Here is a 22,865-nt window from a genome sequence, read left to right on the forward strand (position 1 = left end):
TTTGCTCCATTTCCTTGGCATCATGTTTAGTTTTAACTCTGAGAAGGAGCTGGTAGCTCGACATTCATCATAGAAAGAAATGCATTTGGCTGAGGGAAACGTAGCTTTTGAATGTAGTATTTGCTTCAGGCATAGAGATCTTTCAGTGTTATTTCTGTAGTCTCAAAATAAATAGCCAAGCCAATAAATGGAAGAAAAAAAGACATACTTGAGATATACAAATATATCTTAAATTACGACAAGGGAGTGCGATGCCATGCCTAATGTTTAATAAACAGCTAATATATTTTTAGCCAATAAATATATTGAGATAAATCAGTGACTTTACATAACATTCCACATGTTTTAATGGGCATTTCCACAATCTCAAATCAGTTTTGTTTCTGATATGTTAATTACTGTGGTTTGTATTTTGATGCCTCCTTTTTCAAAAATTATTTTTAAGGAAATTACATATGTGAATTGCTCTCAATACATTTTTTAGTATCATGCCTGAATTAAATAGGAACTGCTGATTTCTTTTCTACTCAAAGAAAAATATATCAATCATTTAAGCTTAAATAAAATATTTTTTAAAAAGCTTTCTTAAGGAAATGCCATCAATTATAGTGTTTGGAATATCACTACATTAAATCAACGTTTCTGTCTCTTTCTCCTGTTATTCTTTTTAATGATTGGGGATGGAAGGGCATTACTCTTGGATGGATGGCAGTGGGCCATAATGAAGATGTCACATTTCTCACATTTGTCTTTCAGATGGAACCCCTCTGAGCTGGTGGGTTGGAAGGACCAATGAAACACAAACTTATTGGGGAGGTTCTTTGCCTGATCCTCAAAAATGTACTTGTGGATTAGAGGGGCACTGCATTGATTCTCAGTATTACTGCAACTGTGATGCTGACCGGAACGAATGGTGATTTCCAGATGATTTCCTTATGCAAAATAGTTTATTTTTTTTAATGAATCACTCAAAACGTATATAGCTAGGCAAATACTGAACAGATGAGTACAGTGGAGAATTTAGATAAAAGTATGTTTTGATGAAATATGTTATAATCAATTTGAATCTTAAATGTTAAGACCAATGTCTTTTTATTTAAATTTTTTTGTGATGGACCATGAATCATGTACGTTTTATTTTTGTAATATGATGAAATAGAGGCATCTGTTTCATGTTTCCTCTTCATTGTAAGCCAATTATCATTCTCTTTAAAATGAAGTGCAATTAAGAATTCTGTTATTCTCAAAATATATTTATAGCCTCTAACTACTAAAACACATTTCTTCAATAACCTGCCTATAAAATCTTTAAAGATGGAAACATAGAATTTCCCACAGTTATTTGAACATGTAGCTCTTTTATTTTCTTAAAGGACAAATCACACCACAAAGAACTAATGGTCTGTTTATCGTATTTTAAAAAAGGAAATCTATAACATTTAGGGATTTGAAATGAGCTTGAATTATTCTTCTAGGTAGAAGAGAAGTCTTATGCATATGTTTTCTTTTGAAAAATTAAGAAAGATATTTATTATATTGAGACTAGAGTTGGAATGTACATTGATTTTATTTATTTATGAAGTGGAAATATTTTTAAATTTTCATATTCATGTTTCAACATACCATATATATCTCTTACATCATTAAGCAACTGGATCTGTACATAAAAATAATTTTTTAAAATATTAATAGTCCATCTAGATGTAAATATGATTGATTTGGTTACAGAATGTACATTAATTCCAGTCATCAGTTTGCTGTTAATTGAGCTCACATTTTGAATTGTATGATATTCCATTTATTTATTTGGCAAACATCAAGACTATGCTGTATCAAAAGACAGATTCTTTTAGAATATCCTAGAAGGAGGCTTCTATATGGAGTCATAACTATACTTTTAGTGTTACATGTTTGATGTGAAGAATATTGTCTCTCTTACTCAGACTCCAATTTTTCAAAATTTCTACTCCCTTTGGAAGGCACTCTTTCTCACTGCCTTCACAGAAAATGTCTACACAGTAATATTATATTTTAAAAAGTGACTAAAATGTTAATAGCAATGCTTAACAGACAAAAATACCTAAACTAATCACCAATAACTCTCCAGTGTCTCCATTACATATTATTAATCAAAAATAACTTTTAAAAATAAGATTTTGAAATTTCTTATATTAAATTCTACTTACGGTGCAGCAGCTTGCATAGAGCTGGCCTTCCTCAGATAACATTTATAATCCCAGAAAATACATTTAGAAAAACATCTACTTGAAGTAAGTGGAGAACAGCCAAATGTAGACAAAAACTACCAGAGTTGGTGGCCTTTCACCCGTGAAAGAAGGGAACCCAAGTGGGTGATATATGTTTATATGCCTTTTTCCTTAAGGGTACTCACCAGACCACATGTTGCAGAGTAACTAAAACTGAAAGAAAATACTACATTGTTTTTCGGCTTGAGGTACAGAGGACAGAGTTTGGGGCTGCCAGAGTAACTGGAAATTGAGGGGGGAGTGGAGGTCTCAGACAGAAGAAAAACACTTGGGGTGAATCCACTATATCAACTCCCCTCTGATCCTCAGTGGAGCCCTGAACTGCATGTGCACAGGGGAGATTTCTAGGAACCAAGCAGAGAGATACAGCTGGGAAACTGAACAAGTCATACAGAGATTTCAGAGGCTGCTACCAAAGGAGAGACAGAATTTGGAGTTTAGGTCTTACTAATTGAGATGGGCTTTGTGAAACTCTCAGCTTCCCTTAGAAATGACAGAAGGTCCCTGTCTTTACAGCAAAGATTATGTCCCAGAAATGAATATGATTGGAAACTAAGAGCGAGACTGACACAGGCCCACCTAAGGAATTGTGAAACCAGGCCTCCACAGTTTATGGTGATAAGGTCGTGATTTAACTGCCTGCGAAAGCAAAAACAGTCTTCAGAGAACAGTAACAGAATCCAGAGTATCTACGATGTGTCACCCATAATATTCAGAACATCATAACAGTTATTACATATTCCAAAAAAGAGCAAACTCTGACGCAAAGTCAAGAAAATAAAAGCAGTTATTACAAGTGACCCTGGGACACTGGTGTTTGATTAGCACACACAAATTTTAAAGCAACTGTTATAAACATGCCTACAGGTTTAAAGGTAAAAATAATCACAAGTGAACAGGGGGTATTCTAAGCAGATAGTTGAGAACTACATGAAAGAAGCAATTGTAAATTTTAGAATAGGAGAGTACAACATCTGAAGTGAAAAAGTCACTGCATGGACTGGACCTCATAGGAAATAGCAGAAGAAGTCTTCAATGAACCTGGAGATGGCTTATCAGAAATCATTCAAGCTGAAGAACAAAGGAGAGAAGAAAAGGATGGAAGGAAAAATTAACAGAACCTTTGCGGATTGTGGGAACATATCAATGATTTAACAGGCAAGAAATTGGAGTCTCTGAAGGACAGGAAATAAAATGAGGCAAAAAGAAAAAAATTGATGAAACAACGGCTGAAAATTTCTCAAATTTGTTTAATAGACAAGTCTCCAAAATGGCCCCTGATAATAACTGCGTGTTATGGACAACATTGTGTAATTTCCTCCCCTTGAGGGTTGCCTGGACCTTGTGATTTGCTTCTAATGAATAGAATATGGTAAAGATGATGTTATCACTTCCAGATTAGGTTACAAAAGATTGTGACTTCTGACTTGTTTGCAACTCTCTCTCTAACTCTTCTAGCTTTCTTGTTTTGATAAAGCAAACTACCATGTTTTGAGCTGTCCTGGGAAAACGGCCATGTGGCAAGGAATTGAGGGTGACCTTTATCCAGCAGCCAGTGAATAACTGAGGCCCTCAGTGCAACAACTAACAAAGAACAGAATACGGCCAACAACCACAGGAGTGAGTTTGGAAGCAGATCCTTCCCCAGTCAAGTACTGAGATGGCTGCAGTCCTTGCCAAATTTTGATTGTAGCCTTGGGAGAGGCCGTAAAGCGGAGGATCCCATGAAGCTGTGCCCAGATTCCTGACACGTCAGAACTGTAGATCATAAATATTGTTTCAAGTCACTAAGTTTTGGGGTAATAACTAATAGAACTTCAGTGTGCAGATTTCAGATACTCAGAGGATCTCAAGCAGAATAAAAACAGAGAAAAGCGCACCTTTCTTATTGTTCAAATTGCTAAAAACCAAAGATAAGGATAAATGTTTTGAAAGCAGCCAGGCTGGGTGGATTTGGTGGAACATGTTTCATACAGGGGAACAGGAACACTCGATGAAGGCTGACCTCTCATTGGAAGCACAGGTCAAAGACAATGGAAAGATATCTTTCATATGCTGAAAGAGAAAGCAATGTCAGTCTAGAATTCTATATTGAACAAAAATATACTTCAAAAATGAAGGTGAAATAAAATTCTTTTCAGCTTAAACAAATGTGAGAGAATTTGTTGCCAACAGAACTGCACCATAAGAAATACTAACAGAAATTCTTCAGGCTAAGGAGAAATAATACCAGATGAAAACTCAGATCTTCAGAAGGAATGAAGAGCGCTGGAAATCATGAATATGCTAGTAAATATAAAAGCCAGTGTTTAAATTCTTTTCTTAATTTAAAAATAAATTAAAATTCACTGTTTAATTGTACTATAAAGTTTATAACATCTAGATTTAAAATATATTACAACAATAGAACAAAGAACAGGTGTGTGTTGGGGGAGGTTTTAAAAAATTATCCTGAGTAGGCTTCTGACATTTTATATTAAGTAATAAAACATAAAATCTAAATAGACTGTGATGAATTAAGGATGCATTTTGCAATTCATAAAGCAACCATTAGAATACAATAAACAGAAATATAACTAAAAGGTAAATAAAAAAATAAAATTGAACTTAAAACATATGGAGAAAACCAAGAGGAGGCAGGAAAAGGAAAGCAGAAATACAAGAAACCCTTTGGGGAGAAAATAGGAAATACCAAAATGGTAGATCTAAAAACACAGTATTGATCATTACACTAAATGGTAGTGGATTAACCATTCCATTTAAAAGGTAGAAAATGACCAACAGGATTTAAAAATGACCAACCATATACTGTCCACAAGAGACATTAAAATGCTGCCATATTTTTATATGCTCAGATGAGCAATTTTTTTTTTTGAGGAAGATTAACCCTGATCTAACATCTGCTGCCAATCCTCCTTTTTTTGCTGAGGAAGACTGGCCCTGAGCTAACGTCTGTGCCCATCTTTCTCTATTTCATGTGGGACGCCTGCCACAGCTTGGCTTGACAGGCAGTGTGTAGGTCCGAACCTGGGATCCGAACCAGTGAACCCCCGGGCCACAAAAGTGGAACGTGCAAACTTAACCGCTGAGCCACTGGGCTGGCCCCAGATGAGTAATTTGATCCTTACTCCTTTGTGTGTGCAAATATAGCTCGGAACATCTTGGGTTTGAAATGCAATAAAGACTATTGTTTATTTTATAATTATATTAATCAGAGTAATTTTAAGAATTTGTTGTTACTGTTTTTTAGGACCAATGACACTGGATTCCTTTCTTATAAAGAACATCTGCCAGTAACTAAGATAGTGATTACAGACACAGGCCGACCGCATTCTGAAGCAGCTTATAAACTGGGGCCTCTACTCTGCCGGGGAGACAGTAAGTGGTAGCAATGTGTTGTATACATGTCTGAGGAAAGTGCTGTCACTTAAGAATCATGTTTCTATTATGTAATAATTAATCAGACTTCTATTGTGAAAACTCATAAGCAATGCCTGAAATAGTTCTTTTAGTCAGTGCACAAATCAAGTACCTATATGTGATTAACGCTGTGGTGGGAAACAGTGTTACAATTCTGTGAGAAAGAAACCACTAAGCATCTCGATTGGATTGGTTCATAAATACATTCCAGCATTTCTAAATTTCTACATGCCATTATCCATACCGGAAGGACTCAATGTTAATGTATCTTAGTTTCCTACTCTTGAGCCTGGGGTGAAATTAAAACATCAATAGAATCAAATGTCAGTTTAATCAAATGTATTTCAACTTTTAATCTTACTTTTTTTTCAGCTTGCGTATGTGTGTTTACTCTAAATCAATGAGACATGCTGTTTTGTATATTCAATGTATTAACACTGTAAACTAGAAATTTAAAATTCCAATATAGTTTCATAGAAAATATGTATTTTCAGCAGGGAATGAAATGAGCATATGTATCCATTCAGAACCTCTGTGAAATCGGTTAGGTTAGAGACTGACGTGTTAATCATTTATACTTTTAGTTATTTCCAGAACTTAAAAATGGAAATAGAAGGAATATTTATTTACATTAAAAATATACCCTAAAATAAAATTTTATTCTAGGGGCTCAACAGAGGAAGAGATGATCTGACAATGCAGTGGATTTATGGAAATACATAGCAGAAGTTGCTTTGTTAAAAAGCAAAGATGATACTGGCCTATAAAAATTTATACGTACGTTGTAAAAAACTGTCTGCCGTTATACCCACCATCCCCAATCTTTATCATCTCGACTTCCTGTTCTGCCAGTAGGCCTTACACAAGCTCATGAAGATGACATAGGATATTTCATAGAGAGAAAAATTATGGGCAAAGAGATGAGGTTGTAAACTCAGGATGCATCCAGGGGAGTGCAACGATTTTGTGTGACTGTAGAGAAATTGTTCTGTACGTCACATGCACTTTTCACTGCTGGTCTGATCTTAACCCTTCAGGGAGCCAGGCTGGCTTCCTCCAACCCCCTTATTCCATTTGCCATAATCCCTGGGGGACTGGTCTGCCTTGCCTGAGGTCACTACCAACTCTATCCCTTAGAGTTTCTTTCCTGCAAAGTATCCTACATTGCACAAGACAGCTCTCTATAAGAAAGGATTGTCTGGTCCAAAATGTCAATAGTGTTGAGGCTGAGAAGCTAGAGCATTAAACTTTGTGACTGTGGGGACACAGGAGGAGGGGAACAACACCAGGAATAAGAAGTTACAAATAGTTTGAGTATCTAAAGACCTGCTAATTAATCTCTGACATTTTAATGAAACAGTCGATGAGATCTTTCCTTGGCCTTCTTGTCTCCTCCATCTATTTTAGGGTTGAGGATTATCCTCACATGAGGTCATGGGACAGTTTTCTACACAAGGGGCTCTTTTGTATTTTCTGAGTCAGAAGAGCAATGGCTGCAGAACAATGAATGTTCCCTTTTCTCTGTGTGGGAAATGTGCAATACCCTAGGCACATTTCTTTTTTTCCTTTCCAAGTAAGATAGACTGGGTAGATACGGGGATTCTAGATATGGGATCATGCACAATGGGGCTTATAAGCAGAGGAAAGGTATGTGGACATTATCTGAAGGCATTAGGACTGGAACATTGAATAATTTAAGGCTGAGAAATCGCTTTATCTTCATGATCCAACTGCAAGTGTCAAGACCAGTTATAAATTTACAGACCAGCAAAGTGACCTTTGATGTAGAACAAGGACAAATGCTGAGGGCTTGAACTAGGCCATAGTTGGCATGGGGCGTTAAGAAGGGGCTCAACTAGAGACATCAATTCAGTGTGATTTAGACGGGGAGTGAGGTGACAGGTGAGGATGGGCTCCAGCTTTCTGATTTGAATAAAGCTGCTAGTACCACTTGCTGAGACAATAAGGATGCTAGCACCATTCATCAGGACAAGGAATTTTTAGATTTTCTTGGCACATAAAAATGGAAAGATAAGAACAAAAAACATATTTTGGTTTTATCACACAAAATAGAGACGTTGAAAATTTTGTATTTAGCCATATTTTTCTAGGAAAGAAGACAAGCTTTGAGAAAGCAGGGCAAATAAACAAAAATGAGTGTGAGACGTGCTAGTACCAGACATGAGCTTCCCTCTAATTAATTAACGTTGTTTTTTCAAGTCCATCTATCATTTAAAAAAAATATCTAGGTGTGTCTGAAATTCTGTGTTGCTGCTGCTATTATTGCTTGATGTCAGAAATCATGGAAAACATCATTAGGTGTTTTACCTAAAACACTGAAGATATGAATGATAAAGTTGTGTTTAAAGTTGTGCTGCAAACTTAGCAAAACTTAGTAAATATTGTTGTCTTGATTAATTTGTGAATATGGAAATAAATTTTTTGAAAAGATATGTGAAAACTAAATAGTAGAATTCAACATCTTATTTATGATGAAACCTAAGCAAACTAGGAACTAAAGAGATCTTTCTCAATGTTTTAATAGGTATCTATGAAAATATGACAACTAAAATGATACTGAATAGCCAAAGACTTACATGCTTTCCCTCTGAGATTAGGATTAAGACAAGGATGTCTACTATGACCTCTCCTATTCGGGATCATACTGGTAGTCCTAGCATATGTAATAAGTCAAGAAAAGGAATTCAAGGGATATAGGTCAGAAAGGCAGAAAATATCTCTATTTACAGATGACATCGTTTTCCAGGTAGAAAATCCTTAAGAATTTATTAAAAAAAAATGTTTAGCAAGGTCATAGTATGCAAGGTCAATATATAAAAATTAATTATATTTCATATGCTCATAATGAAAAACTGTAAATTGAAATTTTAAAAGTACCTTTTACAATAGTACCAAAAATATGAAATACTTTGGTATAAATATAACAAAATTACAAAACACTGATGAGAAATAATTAAAGAAGAACGAAATAAAAAACTCTGATTCTGCATTCAAAGACTTGATGTTGTTAAGATGTCAGTTTTCCCCAATTGGTACACAGAATGAATACATACCAATCAAAACCCAGGAGGTTTTTTTTTATAGAAATTGGCAAACTTATTCTAAAATGTATATGGAAAAGCAAAGAGCCTAGAATAGTTAAAACCTTTGAAAAATAAAAACAAAGTTGGAGACTTACACTGCCTGATTTTAAGACATTTCAAAACTATGGAATTCAAAACAGTATAATATTGACACAGAGACAGACAAATAGATTAATGCAATAGAGTTGAAAGCCCAGAAATAGGTTCACATATATATGGTCAATTGATTTTGGACAAAGCTACCAATACAAGTCAGTGGAGAAAGGATAATCCTTTTCAACAAACAGTGCTGGAGTATAATTAGAATCCATTTGCAAAAAAAGAGAAGAATCTCAACCCATAATTCAAACTACATACAAAAATTAACTCAAGATTGATCACAGACTTAAATGTAAACCCACGAACTATAAAACTTCTCTAAGAAAATATAGTAGAAAATCTTAGTGTTAGGCATAGAGTTCTTGGATATAACACCAAAAGCATGATCCATAAATTAAAAAAATAAATAAATTGGATTTTACCGAAAATAGAAACTTTTGCTTTTAAAATGACACTGTTAGGAAAATAGAAAAGTCACAAAGTGAGAGAAAATATGTGCAAAATACATTTCTGATAAAAGCTAGTATTCAGAATATATAAAGAGCTCTCTCACAGTGCAATCATTAAAAAAATTCAAATTAACAAATGGGCAAAAGATTTGCACATACGTTTCATCAGAGAAAATATACAGATTTCAAATAAGCACATAAAAGATGCACAACACATTAGTCATTAGGGAAATGCAAAATAACACAGTGAGATACCAACATACAACTGTCAGAGTGGCTAAAATTATAAAATAAAAACCAAAATAAAACAAAAAAACCTCTGACAATACCAAATGCTGAGGCTGCAGAGCAACTGGAACTTTCATAAATTGCTGGTGCAAATGCAAAATGGTATGGCCAGTTTGGCAGTTTTTTATAAAGTTAAACACACATTTACCATATGACCCAACAATCTAAATCCTGGGTATTTACTAAGAGAAATGAAATACCTGTATGCAAAGATTTATATTGGCTTTATTCATAGTTCCTAAAACTGGAAACCACCCAGATGCCCATCGACTACTGAATGCATAAATTTTCCATCTTATGGTGGTGTATCCACACTATATGGTGGAATACCAATAAACAATAAAAAGAAATGGAATACTGATACGTGCAACACATGGATGAATCTCAGATGCATTACGCTAAGTGAAAGAAGCTTGACTTAAAAGGCCACAGGCTGGATGATTCACTTTCTGAGATATTCTGCAAAAGGGAAAACCATAGGAACAGAAAAAGGATCTCTATTGCCAATGGCTTCAAGGCGAGAGGAATTTTACAAAGAGACACAGCTGAAGAAAGTGTTCTATATCTTGAGTGTCGTGGTGGCTTTGTGGCTTTATGTGTTTGTCAAAATTCGTAGAGCTATACACACAAAAAAGGCTAGTTTTACTACATTTAAATTACCCTTCAACACATCTGACTTAGAAAACCCCCCAAAACTCAATGATAGTATGAATAGTTATTTATGGTTCCTTAATTTTTTTAAGACTTCTTTTTAGAGCAGTTTTAGATTTACAACGACGTCCAGAGGAAAGCACAGAGATTTCTCATATACCCCCTGCCCCTCCACATGCATAGCCTCCCCCTCTATCAACATTACTCACTAGGATGGTACTTTTTTTTAACCAAGGATGGTAATTGCTTAATTTTAAAATTGGGTCATTAAAAAAATACCAGATGAAAACTCATAAAACAGTAAAAATTTTAGTAACATGGGTATTCTCCAGGACACTCCTAGAATCCTACTGAATATATTTCTGATTTATACTGACTTTAGAAACAAAAAGAGTCAAAGGAAAGAATCAAGAGAAAACATCTGGGTTTACCAGTTAACAGAAAGATTATAACTGGGAGGGCTCACTTATGTACTTTCCTGTCTGCTCACTCTCCCAGGAACAGTGGGAGCATCTTCATTTTTGAGGTACCATCAGAAGTCTTCTGGCCCAATAATTCCTCAACTTTGGCCTGTGTAAGAAGTACCTGGAAAGCATGCCAACTCTAGTTGTAGCATCTTCAGAACTCTCCCCAAGTGCTAAGGAGAAAGACCAGAAGTCCAGTATTGACACACAGGACTGAATTTTCTTTTCTTTTCTTTTTTTTTGGTAAGGAAGATTGACCCGGGGCTAACATCTGTTGCCAATCTTTCTTTTTTTGCTTGAGGAAGATTGTCCCTGAGCTAACATTTGTGCCAGTCTTCCTCCATTTTGTATGTGGGATGCTGCCACAGCATGGCTTGATGAGCAGTGTGTAGGTCTGTGCTTGGGATCCGAACCTGTGAACCCCAGACCACTGAAGTGGAGCACGTGAATTTAACCATTACACCACTGGGCCAGCCCCTAAATTTTTTTTTTCGACATTCATTAGGAAGACATTACAGGGACATTCCTCTGCTTCTGCAGATCTTGCGGCATGAAGAAAATGCATGGGCCACTGATGGCATCAGGCTCCATTGCCTCTTCACTTGCTTTCTTCCTTCATCTGAAAAATCTCCCCCATCCTTTTACTGAAACCTTTCACACTCAGATTCAAACTCTTCCTCCGTGAAGCTTGCACAGGTCTCTAGAGAACTTAGTCTACACTTTCAAAGAATGCTGAACATATTACAAATATATATTTCTCATACTGACTTTTAATTATTATTGAGCCTCTCAAGAGAAGGTCCATTGCTCATTTATTGTTGTGTTCCTAGCACCTGGTACATCACTGTTACATGAAAGGTAATCAATAAATAGCCCTTTATGAAAGACTGAGAATGATCCGTCATATACAGCTCGAGAAACTTATAGCTAGTGAATCATTGATAAGAGACAGGAATAAGTTTTTGATTGCATAAACAATTAAATGATAAGAAAGTATATACCTTTAATGAAAGGAGTTTAGATTCTATTAAAAGACTTATTCTGATTAATTACGTAGTAGAAAGAGCACCCACTTCCACCGGAGCCATTTCTCGTCAGTACACTTGGGCTTGCTTTCAAATAAGCACATGATTTTACTTAATACTTTTCTTTTCACTCTTTATTTTTGAATTTTATTTATTTATTTATTTATCTATCTATCTACTTATTTCTTTATTTAGTGAGGAAGATTGGCCCTGTGCTAAGGTCTGTGCCAGTCTTCCTTCATTTTCTGTGGGACGCATCCACAGCGTGGCTTGACTAGTGGTGCTAGGTCCACACCCAGGATCCGAATCTGCAAACCCCAGGCCACTGAAGCAGAGTGCATGAACTTAACCAAAATACTCCCCTGGGCCGGCCCCAATTTTCACTCTTTTAATAATAAAATGCCTTTCTAAAACTGGAACACTTTCTACTTCTTGGAGAAAAAATATTTTGTGGCGTATTTTGCTTCGTTTTGTTTTCTATTATTTTGAAGAGACTTACGTTATTAATAATTGGTAGTCAAGAAACTTCACAAGTGTGAGGGAAGAAAATTCTAACACTTTCAAAAGATTTCCGTTTTTCTGAGACTGAGAATCCTGATAATTCTTAGAACTACCATAATATCCTTTTGTGACAAGTTGATGCACATTTTTCATGTTTTTATTCATTGTTTTAAATCTGAAATAATAATGACTTAATTGATAGAGTCATTATAAAAGTTTAAGATATACAGAAATGTCAAAGAAAAGAGTATAATAATCACCAGGAGTTACACAACTCAGAAATGGTGATTAACACCAGTGAATATTATTCCAGACATTTCTAGATACCTCTTGTGCACGGTCTCCCAACCTCACACTCTTGACATTGGGCTGGATAATTCCTTGTTATGGTCGGGGGCGGTCCTGTGCATTGTAGGCCTTTTAGCAGTATCCCTGCTCTCTGCCCACTAGATGCAGCTCTCTTCCCCCAGTTGTGACAACCAAATATGTCTCCAGAAATTGCCAAATGTCCCCTGCGGTGCAAAGTTGCCCCAGGTTGAGAACCTCTGCCCTAGATAAAAGAATAGAAAGAGAGATTTAGAAATAAATTTGAAAAACTTTAACTGAAATTTAGAAAGAAGAAACTGGATTGAAGCCAAAGGAATTGTTTTATATTATTTATTTATCTAATAAATGTATATTCAACTTGAAAGATGCTGCTAAACTTAAAATAAAGATTATAACGATTTTTAAAGGTTACAGTCTGTAGGTTTTATATTAAACTCAGTTTTAAATATTAGATAGTATTGATCTATTGTGAAAAATGGGGAAATTAGTGCTCATTTTTCCTCTCTTCTTTTTCTCCTTCCACATCCCATCTTTTGCTAGCTTTCCTATTATTTGTATGGCTGGTTATTGATTTATTTATTTGTGAGGATGATTGTCCCTGAGCTGACATCTGTGCCAATCTTCCTCTACTTCATGCGGGATGCTGCCACAGTGTGGCCTGAAGAGCAGTGCTAGGTCTGTGCCTGGCATCTGAACCTGTGAACCCTGGGCAGCTGAAGCAGAGCATGTGAACTTAACCACTATACCACCAGGCTGGCCCCTGGTTATTTTTTAATGCTACCCACTATCGTATCATCAGAGCCTCTCTATTCTTGAATGATTTCTATTTTTATTTATTTCTCCTTGGATTGCCTTGTCAGATAGTTGATGTTTTCTGTTTTTTCCTCCAGAAAGACTCATGAGTGTTCCGTATCCTGAGTTTGCATATGCTTGAGAATATTTGTTGCTTCAGAACTCTAAAACAAACTTGGCTGGTGTAACTTGATATTGTCTTTTTGGTAACGGCTTTATGAGGTATAATTCACACGCTGTACAATTAACCTGTTTAAAGTATACAATCTAATCATAGTTTAGTATGTTTAGTCATTTTAGTATATTACAGAGTTGTGCAACCATCACCACAATCAATTTTAGAACATTTCCATCACCCCAAAAAGAAACTAGTACCCATTTGGCAGACACACCCCATTTCCCGCTTACCCCTACCCAAGCCGTAGTCAACCATGAATCTACCTTTTATCTCTGCAGACTTTCCTATTTTGGACATTTCATAGAGATGAAAACAGAATATGTGATCTTTGTGACTGGCTTCTTTCACTTGGCATCGCCAAGCTTGATCCGTGTTGTAGCATGTATCAATACATCATTATTTTTTATGACCAAATAATATTGCGTTCTAGGGATACACCACATTTTGTTTATCCATTAGTCAGTTGATGGACATGTGGGTTGGTTCCACTTTTTGGTTATTACGAATAGTGATGCTTTGAACATCTACATTTAAGTTGTTTTGTGGACATACATTTTCACTTTTCTTGAGTATATTTCTAAGAGTGGAACTTCTGGGTTATAAGGTAACCCTATGTTGAACCTTTTTAGAAACTGTTGTAACATTTTGGGTCCCACTTTGTGACAGTCACCAGTTTGTACAAATTATCACACTCTTGTCTGCACTGAGAGATGCCGTCATCTTGTCTTCCACAGCTTTTCTAGGTACCTTTTGGTCGACTCTCTTTCTTTATGAGATAGGATTTTATTTTAATTTTTCCGCAAAAGGGCTTGTATGTGCTTTATTCTCAGATTTCTTTCAAATTTGAAAATGTTTGCCTATTGCGTTGACTCAAAAAAATTAGGCTAGATACATTTTCTTTCTCTCAGAAATTTGTGGATGGTGCTTCTTTATCTTCTGACATTGAATATTGCTCTCAAGAATTCTGAGGCCAAACTGCTTTTTCCACCTTGTAGGTGACTGACTTTTTTTGACTGAATACTTTAAGGAATAATTATTACTTCAAGGAAATATTAAATAAGTTAACAAGGATGCATCTCAGTACTGTGCATTTGTATTAATTTTTCCTGAATAGGATGTGCTGTGGTAAAATGGATATATACATTTTATAAGCTGTTAAAGATTTGTTTCAAAGGTAATCTAAATTTTTACTCTCAATTCGTTAATCTGAACAAGGTAGTATTATTAACTCTTTGGCATTTGCATTTTTCCACCTATTTTATTAAATGTATTTCTTTTCAGTTAATGCATCCTGTTGAAATTTTATGTCTAATCAAGGCACCTCCAAAACCTACATAGTTGGAAAAGATTGTTCTAAGTTTCTTGTTCCAAGAAATTCTTGTCATTGAAATTAGTTTCTCCATTTTGTCTGCATCGACTTGTTCAGCTGTCTGAGAAATCACAGCTGCCCCGAATGCATTAAATAATCAAAGGTGCATGTAGGCAATAAATAACTTTGCAGAAGTTACACTCGGAGACTGGAAAAAGATATCGACTAGTGATTTGGTTAATTTCTCTTCCGTTTGACAGAGTTCTGTTCCGTTTGGCAGACTACACATAAACCATTAAAAAGTGAGGATCAATTCCGTTTTAACAGATAATCATATAATGTAATTTTGCAAGCTCCACTCTGTCTATAATCCTCCACCATTAGGAAATTCTTTTGACTTTAATTTTAATTTTTTCTTTTCTTTTCTTGGGTTTCCTTTACTTAATTTTCCTAAAGTTTCTCTACCTGTTTATCCCTTTTCCTCCTCCTCTTCTTCCTTCTCTCTCTTTTCTCTCTCTCTTCCTTCCCTCCCTCTTTCTACTTGTTTACTAAAGAATTTGAGTGTATTTATTGAGATACATATAATAAAACCAAACTGGGGGTGATTGCTCTAAGCTTTCTGATTGCTACGAGGACAAAGGAAATCTTGTAATTTCATTCAACAAAAATTTATTAAGCCCGTACATTGTACTATGCCTTCACCACATCGAGAGAGAGAAAGAAAGAGAGAGAGAGAGCAGCAGACCAAATAGGCAAAAGTATCTGTGTTCTTGGAGCTTGAGTTCCCTTAGGGGAATAGACAATAAACAAATAAGTAAAATATATGGTATGATAGATGCTAGCAAGTGTTGTGAAGACAATATAGTTGACACAGGGGTGGGGTGGGATTGGAAATTTTAAATAGGATAGGCATTAAATGCTCGTAAGCAGGTGGCATTTGAATAAAAAGCTGAAGGAAATAAGGGAGCACTGCATGTGTATTTCTGTGAAAGAGTTCTCTAGACAGAGGGCAAAGCATAGTAGCCATGTGGAGATGGGACTGTAGCTGGTGTGCTCTTGGAATAGCAAAATGGTCAATATGATTGGAGCAGAGTGTGCAAAGAGGAGAATGATAGAAGTCAGAGAGGAAGCTGGTGGTCAGATCATGGAGGATTTTGAAAGGTCTCTATTTTTCAACTTGAATGAGATTGGAAAACATTAGAGAATTTTGAGAAGAGGAGTTGGTGTGATTTAACTTTATCCCTTAATGAGATTCAACAGGGTAAGACTCAAGCATGGAGACCATTTATGAGACCATACTGCCAACCCAGCTGAGGGATTATAGTGGCTTGGGCCATCAGCACAACGATGATAGTTGTATGGATACAGTTCAAAAGGAGAAGCAATAAAATTTGCTGATGGATTGACGTAGGTTTCAAAAGGAAGAGTCAAGAAAGACAGCAAGGTGTTTGGTCTAACAGTCAGAGGCATAGAATTGGCATTAATTGAGATGGAGAAGATTGCTGCTGGAGTCAGGGAGCTTCAGAGGAATATAAGGAATTCAGTTTTGAACATATTAAAGTTGAGAGGCCATTAGACATTCAGATAGAGATGTGGAGTTGTTAGTTTGAGTGTTCCAGGCTCTGGATAAATATTCGCAAGTCATCAGCATATTTAAAGCCATGAGATGGGCCAGGGGAGTTATTGAAGTGTAGTAACAGCCCTTGGAGCATTCCAACATTGATAGATTGAGGAGGTAAGGAAGAAGAAAGAAAGAAAACTGAGAAGTATACCACTAATGAGAAAGGCAAAGGACTGTTGGTATTCTTGACTCCAAGTGAAGAAAATATTTCTAGGAGGGGAGAACAATCAACTGTGTTAATTGTTGTTGATGTGCTGATTAAGATGAGGGCTGAGAATTGACAAAGGACTAGTATCTAGAACATTTAAGAACCCTCAAAAGTCAACAGCGGAAAAAAAAAAGAAATGATACAATAAAATATGGATGCTATGAACTGAATTGTTTCCCCACCCCCCAAATTCATATATGGAAGCCCTAACCCCCAATATGACTGCATTAGGTGGTAGGGTCTTTAAGGAGGTAATTGAAGTTAAATGAGGCCATGAGGATGGGGCCCTAATCTGAATGGACTGGTGTCCTTATAGGAGGAGGAAGAGACACTAGAGAGCGCTCTCTTTCCACCTGTGCACAGAGGAAAGGCCATGTGAGGACACAGTGAGAAGGTGGCCATACCCAAGCCAGGAATGCCATAGGTAAAAGACATGAAGAGAGATTTCACCAAATCAAGAGTACAGATGGCAATTAAGCATGTGAAAAGACACTCAAAATCATTAACTACTGAGCAAATGCATATTAAAACCATAATGAGATATTACTACACACCTTCCAGAGTGGCTTAAAAAAAAAAAGTGACAACACAAAATGCTGGCCAGGATGTGGAGAAATGGATCACTCATACATTGCTGGTAGGAATGTAAAACGATATGGCCACTCTGGAAAAGAGTTTGGCAGTTTCATAAAAAGTAAGCATGCAACTCTCATATGACCCAGTGATTGTACTCCTCGGCATTTATCCCAGAGAACTGAAAACTTGCATAAAAACTTGTACATGGATGTTCATAGCAGCTTTATTTATAGTAGCTGAAAACTGGAAACGACCCAGATGTCTTTCAGCAGGTGAATGGTTAAATAAATTGTGGTACATCCATACCATGGAATACTACTCAGCAATAGAAAAGGAATGAACTACTGATCCACACAACAACCTGGGCGAATCTTTAGAGAGTAATTCTTAGTGGAAAAAAAAAAGTCAGTCTGAAAAGGCTACATACTATGTGCCTTTATGTGTAGAACATTCTTCAAATGACATTGCAAAACTGACCAGTGGTTGTCAAGGGGTTAGAGAGAGGGTGAGGGCCAGAGAGAAGAGGATGTGGCTATAAAAGGGAAGCAGGAGGAATAGTTGTGGAGATACAAATGTTTTACATCTTAACTGTTTCAAGGAGAGTATCCTGGTTTTCATATTGTACTATAATTTTGCAAAATGTTACCATTGGGGAAAACTAGTAAAGGGTACACAGAGTCTTTCTGTATTATTTCTTACAACTGCATGAAAATCTATAGTTATCTCAAAATAAAATTTTTCGTTAAGGAAATCCATATTTCCAGCTTTCTAAAATGATTCTTAAGCATTCAGAAAGATTTATTGGACTAGTAAATTATCCCTTGCCTCGGCATTTCTATATTTCATTTTATTTTATTCACTTTTAAGAAAAGTAGTGTTACCAAACTCATCAAGCTGTATATACTAAATATATATAGCTTTATACATGTCAATCATACCTCAACAAAGTGGTTTAAAAAAAGAAAGGTAGTGTTAGTGTGTCATATGCATCTTGATTTTTAAAGTAAAATGTATTGTCTTAAAAAAATATATTTTTCAACTACTGTTCTTTTTTTAAACAGCTTTATTGAGATATAATTCGCATACCATACAGTTCACCCACATAAAGAGAACTATTCAGTGGTTTTTGATATATTCATGGGACTGTATAACCTTTACTGCGGTCAATTTTAGAACATTTTCCTCACCCCCAAAAGAACTCTGCACCCTTAGCCGCTGGCATCCTTAAGCTGCTCCAACTCCTCAGCCCTCGGAAGCCACTAATCTACTTTCTGTCTCGCTAAGTCTATTTTTAAAAGGATAATCTATTAAGGATACAAATAAAAGTTTAGCAAAATAAATATTTAAGAAATTACTTGTAATCTTAACATAAGTTAATTTTCCTTATGGACTCTTTTTACTGTATATATGTAATGAAATACTTGGTACATCTTCCTCTTCTATCTAAATAACTATATGGATCCTGTTATCCATTGCAGTCTTTTTTTTAAATTCTGGAAAGCTAAAAGGTGGCATTTCTGAAGGTATCTTTCCAAATCTCTAGTACCCTAGATTGAATTTAATTGAAATATATTAATTATTAATTACTTAAAAAATTTATTAGTAATTGTTAATTAATTACGTAAAGTAATGAATCATGATTTGTTTTTGTGGGGATGATAAAGGGGCTCTTGCTCTCCTGACTAGCACTCTTGTTTGCGTTCAGGTCTTCTATTGCTGCAGGTTAGGGATTTTTAGCCACGGAATTCTCTCTTCAAAAGACCCAGAGCTTCCTGCTGGTGGCTGCCTGCTGGGCTCTGCCCCGCCTCCCCTTCCTCGCCCCTCCTTTCTCGGGGGCAGCCCAGATCCTCCTGGGTGCTTCTTCGCACAGTCTGGAAAGAGCTGAGCTGTCATATGCCATTAACATTATCGGATTGTGAAAATACTGGCCTTTGCTTTTTTTTTTTTTATAATTATTTTGAATTAGCAGCAGTCTTTTAAGCCAATAAAATGTTCTTCATTTTTTACCTATTGTGAATCTGTAAAATAAGGTTTGCTAACTAGACAAAATAGGTACTGTTTGAGTGTGAGAGTGTTTGAGCTAAGGTAATAAATTGTTTACGTTACAGTGCCAGCGTTCATTGTAAAGACAGCAGCAATTCAAAGAATTGTTCCTCTCTTTCAACCAGTTCCCTGAGGCCTTTTATATGATTCTTTATTGAGTTACTTGTGATATAAACATAAAACAAATGAAATATTAGGTCTCATAATACTCAGATTAGACCTTTAAGTAATTCTGACTGATCCTTTTTCTAATCAGACCAAATTAGTAAGATTTAATAATATTCCATAATTTAAAGTTACAGCTTTATTTTAATTTTTGTACATATACCATTTCAACAGAAAAGCATTTCATTCCTCCTAAAAATAGGTCAGGTAAGAAATTTTAAGGACACAAGTGTGGTGTTATCCCTGACTTGATATCATGCATTTTCTTGCATTCTTTCCTAGAGATCAAAATGTCTAAGTATAGAAATAGCTGTAAAATGGAAATAAGGACTGGGCTTGACAAACTCAGATAATATACAATTTTGTTTGGCTGTAGGGAAAAAAAAAGCCATCAAATATGTTCTCAGCTGAATAAATTCAGCTCTAAAATTGCCCAAGTATGAGCTAAGGATTGACTTTTGAATCAGGTCCATAAGAAAAACAGAAAAAATAAAATATATAAGCACTGTTTGATCCAGAATTTATAGAAAATAAATAAAAATCTAAGGAACAAGTGAAAGTGGAGTCAAGTCTGTGATTTTTAAGCCTAGCTGGATATATATCTTTTCTCTGCTAACATAATGAACCGTTGTTTTGAAATTACTTTTTTCTAACTTCAGAGGATCAATGTGTCTTTCTTCCAGGAAGGTAATTTAGATAAAAGAATTTTATTCAGTGCATGAGTGCGTGTGGAGGCAGTTGCTTAAAACTTCAGATGCATGTTTATATTTGATGTGTCGAGAACTTGCTGGTGGCAGCAGCCATGCCTGGTTCATTTCTCTGAGAATTCTTCTCATCAGCCACACGCATCCAGTTGGATTTCACTCCTGTCACTTCATGCCACTGCATTTATATTTTATTTTCCATACTTTCTGCTATCTAAGACCCGCAGTATTTTTCCAAAAGGAAAGTTGTATATATAACAAACAAACAAACAAAACAAATGGGTAAGTAAAGATAAGAAGTTGTATTTGGACAGAAATTGTAATTAAAGACCACATAATTTTTTTCAGATCTCTTAATTTATATCCCAAACTTTTACACATTTTCTCCTTATATTGAGCATTTTAAAACTTTTTGAGAACCCTTTTCCTACTACCTGTCTACTTCACTGTTATAAGCAAAGTAAACGATAAATTTGAATGAAAAGAGCATTTTCATGAAAATATCAGCATAGCACAGAGGAAGCAGTGTCCTCTTCTTTAATTAGATGAGGACGTTTTGAATGCCACTCTCAGCTTAGAAAATCACAAGGCCCATTAATGAAAACAGTTAGTCGAGGGTGTAACTGTGAAGTGTGTGTGTTTGAAGTGTTAGAACAAAAAACGCTTTGAGCTTCTTTAGAGATTTTTTGTTATTCAAAGGAATTTAGGTGTTTAAATTTTCAAGTTATTAAAAAAATCCAGCCTATTAATCAATGTTAAGCAGATCGTTATCACTTTGGTGGCGGAGGATGGTATTTAGGCTGAGGCCCTTTTTTAAATACAAAATAGAACATTGAGAGCATTTCTGCAGGTATCATTCCTCCCCTAGGTTGGAAGGAATCCAGGATTTCAATCCTTGTAAAATTTCTCATCATCTGCTCTTGTATACTCTATAGTTAATAGAAAAAAGAAGAGCAGGTTTGGATACATTAGCAATGTTTTTACTAGGAAAAATATGAACAACGGAAAATTGAATTATGTCATTCATTTTATTTCATAAATTGTTTTCTCACTTTCTGATTTTCTTTTTTTCTTAAAAAAACAAACCAGGGTCGTTTTGGAATTCCGCTTCCTTCAATACTGAGGCTTCCTACCTTCATTTTCCTACTTTCCACGGAGAACTCAGTGCTGATGTGTCTTTCTTTTTTAAGACAACAGCTTCCTCTGGGGTATTTTTAGAAAACCTGGGGATTACTGATTTTATCCGCATAGAGCTACGCTGTAAGTGTCCTTTTCATTAGAAGTCTATGGGATTCTATTTAGCAGTAAATCTTTTAACTGATTTTTAACACGTTTCTAGTTTATCAGCTGAATGTTTTCATTGTATCCCTTTGAAAAACTTCTATATTGTTAGCCTTTTTGCAAGAGAGTAATTTAATATTTAACATGATAATTTGGGAAAATTATTGGTATCCTCTGGAACCAATTTAAGAAGGGTTTTAAATTCAAATAACTAATTTTCTTTATAAACTAAATTCTCAGTTAATTACAAAATTACTTAATTAAATTGACCAGCCGTATGATTTTGATGTGCTCTTAGACTGCTGTTGGTATCTTAATATCAAATGTATATTGCATGCTTTTAAAATGATAGAAACTTTGAATCACTGTAAAAATTACTTTTATGTAAAATACCAGATGCTGTTTCGTTTTCTTGCCCTGGCTAAATAGCTTTGCTCTTCAACAATATGAAAAATAACTTAGAGGATGAATTTCTTAAAATCTGTTTTTTCCAAATATATTTTACCTTCTCATTTCATGTCCTGTTCTTTACTGATGTCATTGGTTCCTTCCACAAGATTCAAACCATTGTTTTCATGTTCAGTGATTGCTATGTTACGGTGCCGTTCCTAAGTATATCGAAGACTCAGCTCTCCGCCACGTGGACTAACTTGACCAGTCTTCATGTCTAATATTTCCAGCTCCAACAGTGGTGACTTTTTCATTTGATGTGGGGAACGGACCTTTTGAAATCTCCGTGCAGTCCCCCACTCGCTTCAACGACAACCAGTGGCACCATGTTAGGGTTGAAAGGAACATGAAAGAGGCATCCATTCGAGTGGATCAGCTCTCACCGAAGACGCAACCAGCTCCAGCTGATGGGCATGTCCTTCTACAGCTCAACAGTCAACTCTTTGTGGGTAAGTTCTGTTTTTTAGGCAGTTTGTCATTTGATTGTATGATGTAAGTGCAGAGATGGGCCAAAATAAAATAATACCAACCAAAAAGAATAACGATAATAATAACAACAAAGCACCATTTATTGAGAACCTATGTTCCAGGCTGTGCCAAGTGTTTTATTTCTTCCTCGTAACCAACCTGTGTAATGGGTATTGTCCCCGTTTTACAGATGAGGTAACTGAAGATCAAGGGGTTGAAATGACTTGTCTTCAGAAATTCATCTAGTAAATAATATTCAGATTTGTGTTTGAGTAATTTCTAAACCTGCATTCTTAATGTTACAGATTATGTGATTTGTTCTAGTTTTGTTTTTTGTTTCACATTGATGTTTTAGTAAGATACCGGAGATGTTTATTTCTATTCCCAGGGGAGTTGAGGAACTCTCCTGGTATTTCCCCCTGATGCCAACCAGGGACCCCTGTCAAAAACAAGCCAATAGCAGAAAATAGAAAAA

The 22,865-nt window shown here is 35.7% G+C and overlaps 1 protein-coding gene across 2 annotated transcripts in view; it reads left to right on the top strand.

Moving 5' to 3' along the window:
* Nucleotides 1-22,865, top strand: part of CNTNAP4 (contactin associated protein family member 4) — a 263,723-nt gene that overhangs the window by 184,056 nt on the left and 56,802 nt on the right. For both annotated transcript variants that reach the window (XM_008518257.2, XM_070613914.1), the window contains exons 14-17: nucleotides 757-913; nucleotides 5,518-5,645; nucleotides 21,281-21,451; nucleotides 22,153-22,371. In XM_008518257.2, coding sequence (XP_008516479.2) covers nucleotides 757-913; nucleotides 5,518-5,645; nucleotides 21,281-21,451; nucleotides 22,153-22,371 — 675 coding nt within the window. The remainder of the gene's footprint in view (nucleotides 1-756; nucleotides 914-5,517; nucleotides 5,646-21,280; nucleotides 21,452-22,152; nucleotides 22,372-22,865) is intronic.

The sequence above is a fragment of the Equus przewalskii genome, chromosome 3 (genome assembly GCF_037783145.1).
Source record: "Equus przewalskii isolate Varuska chromosome 3, EquPr2, whole genome shotgun sequence".
NCBI lineage: Eukaryota > Metazoa > Chordata > Mammalia > Perissodactyla > Equidae > Equus > Equus przewalskii.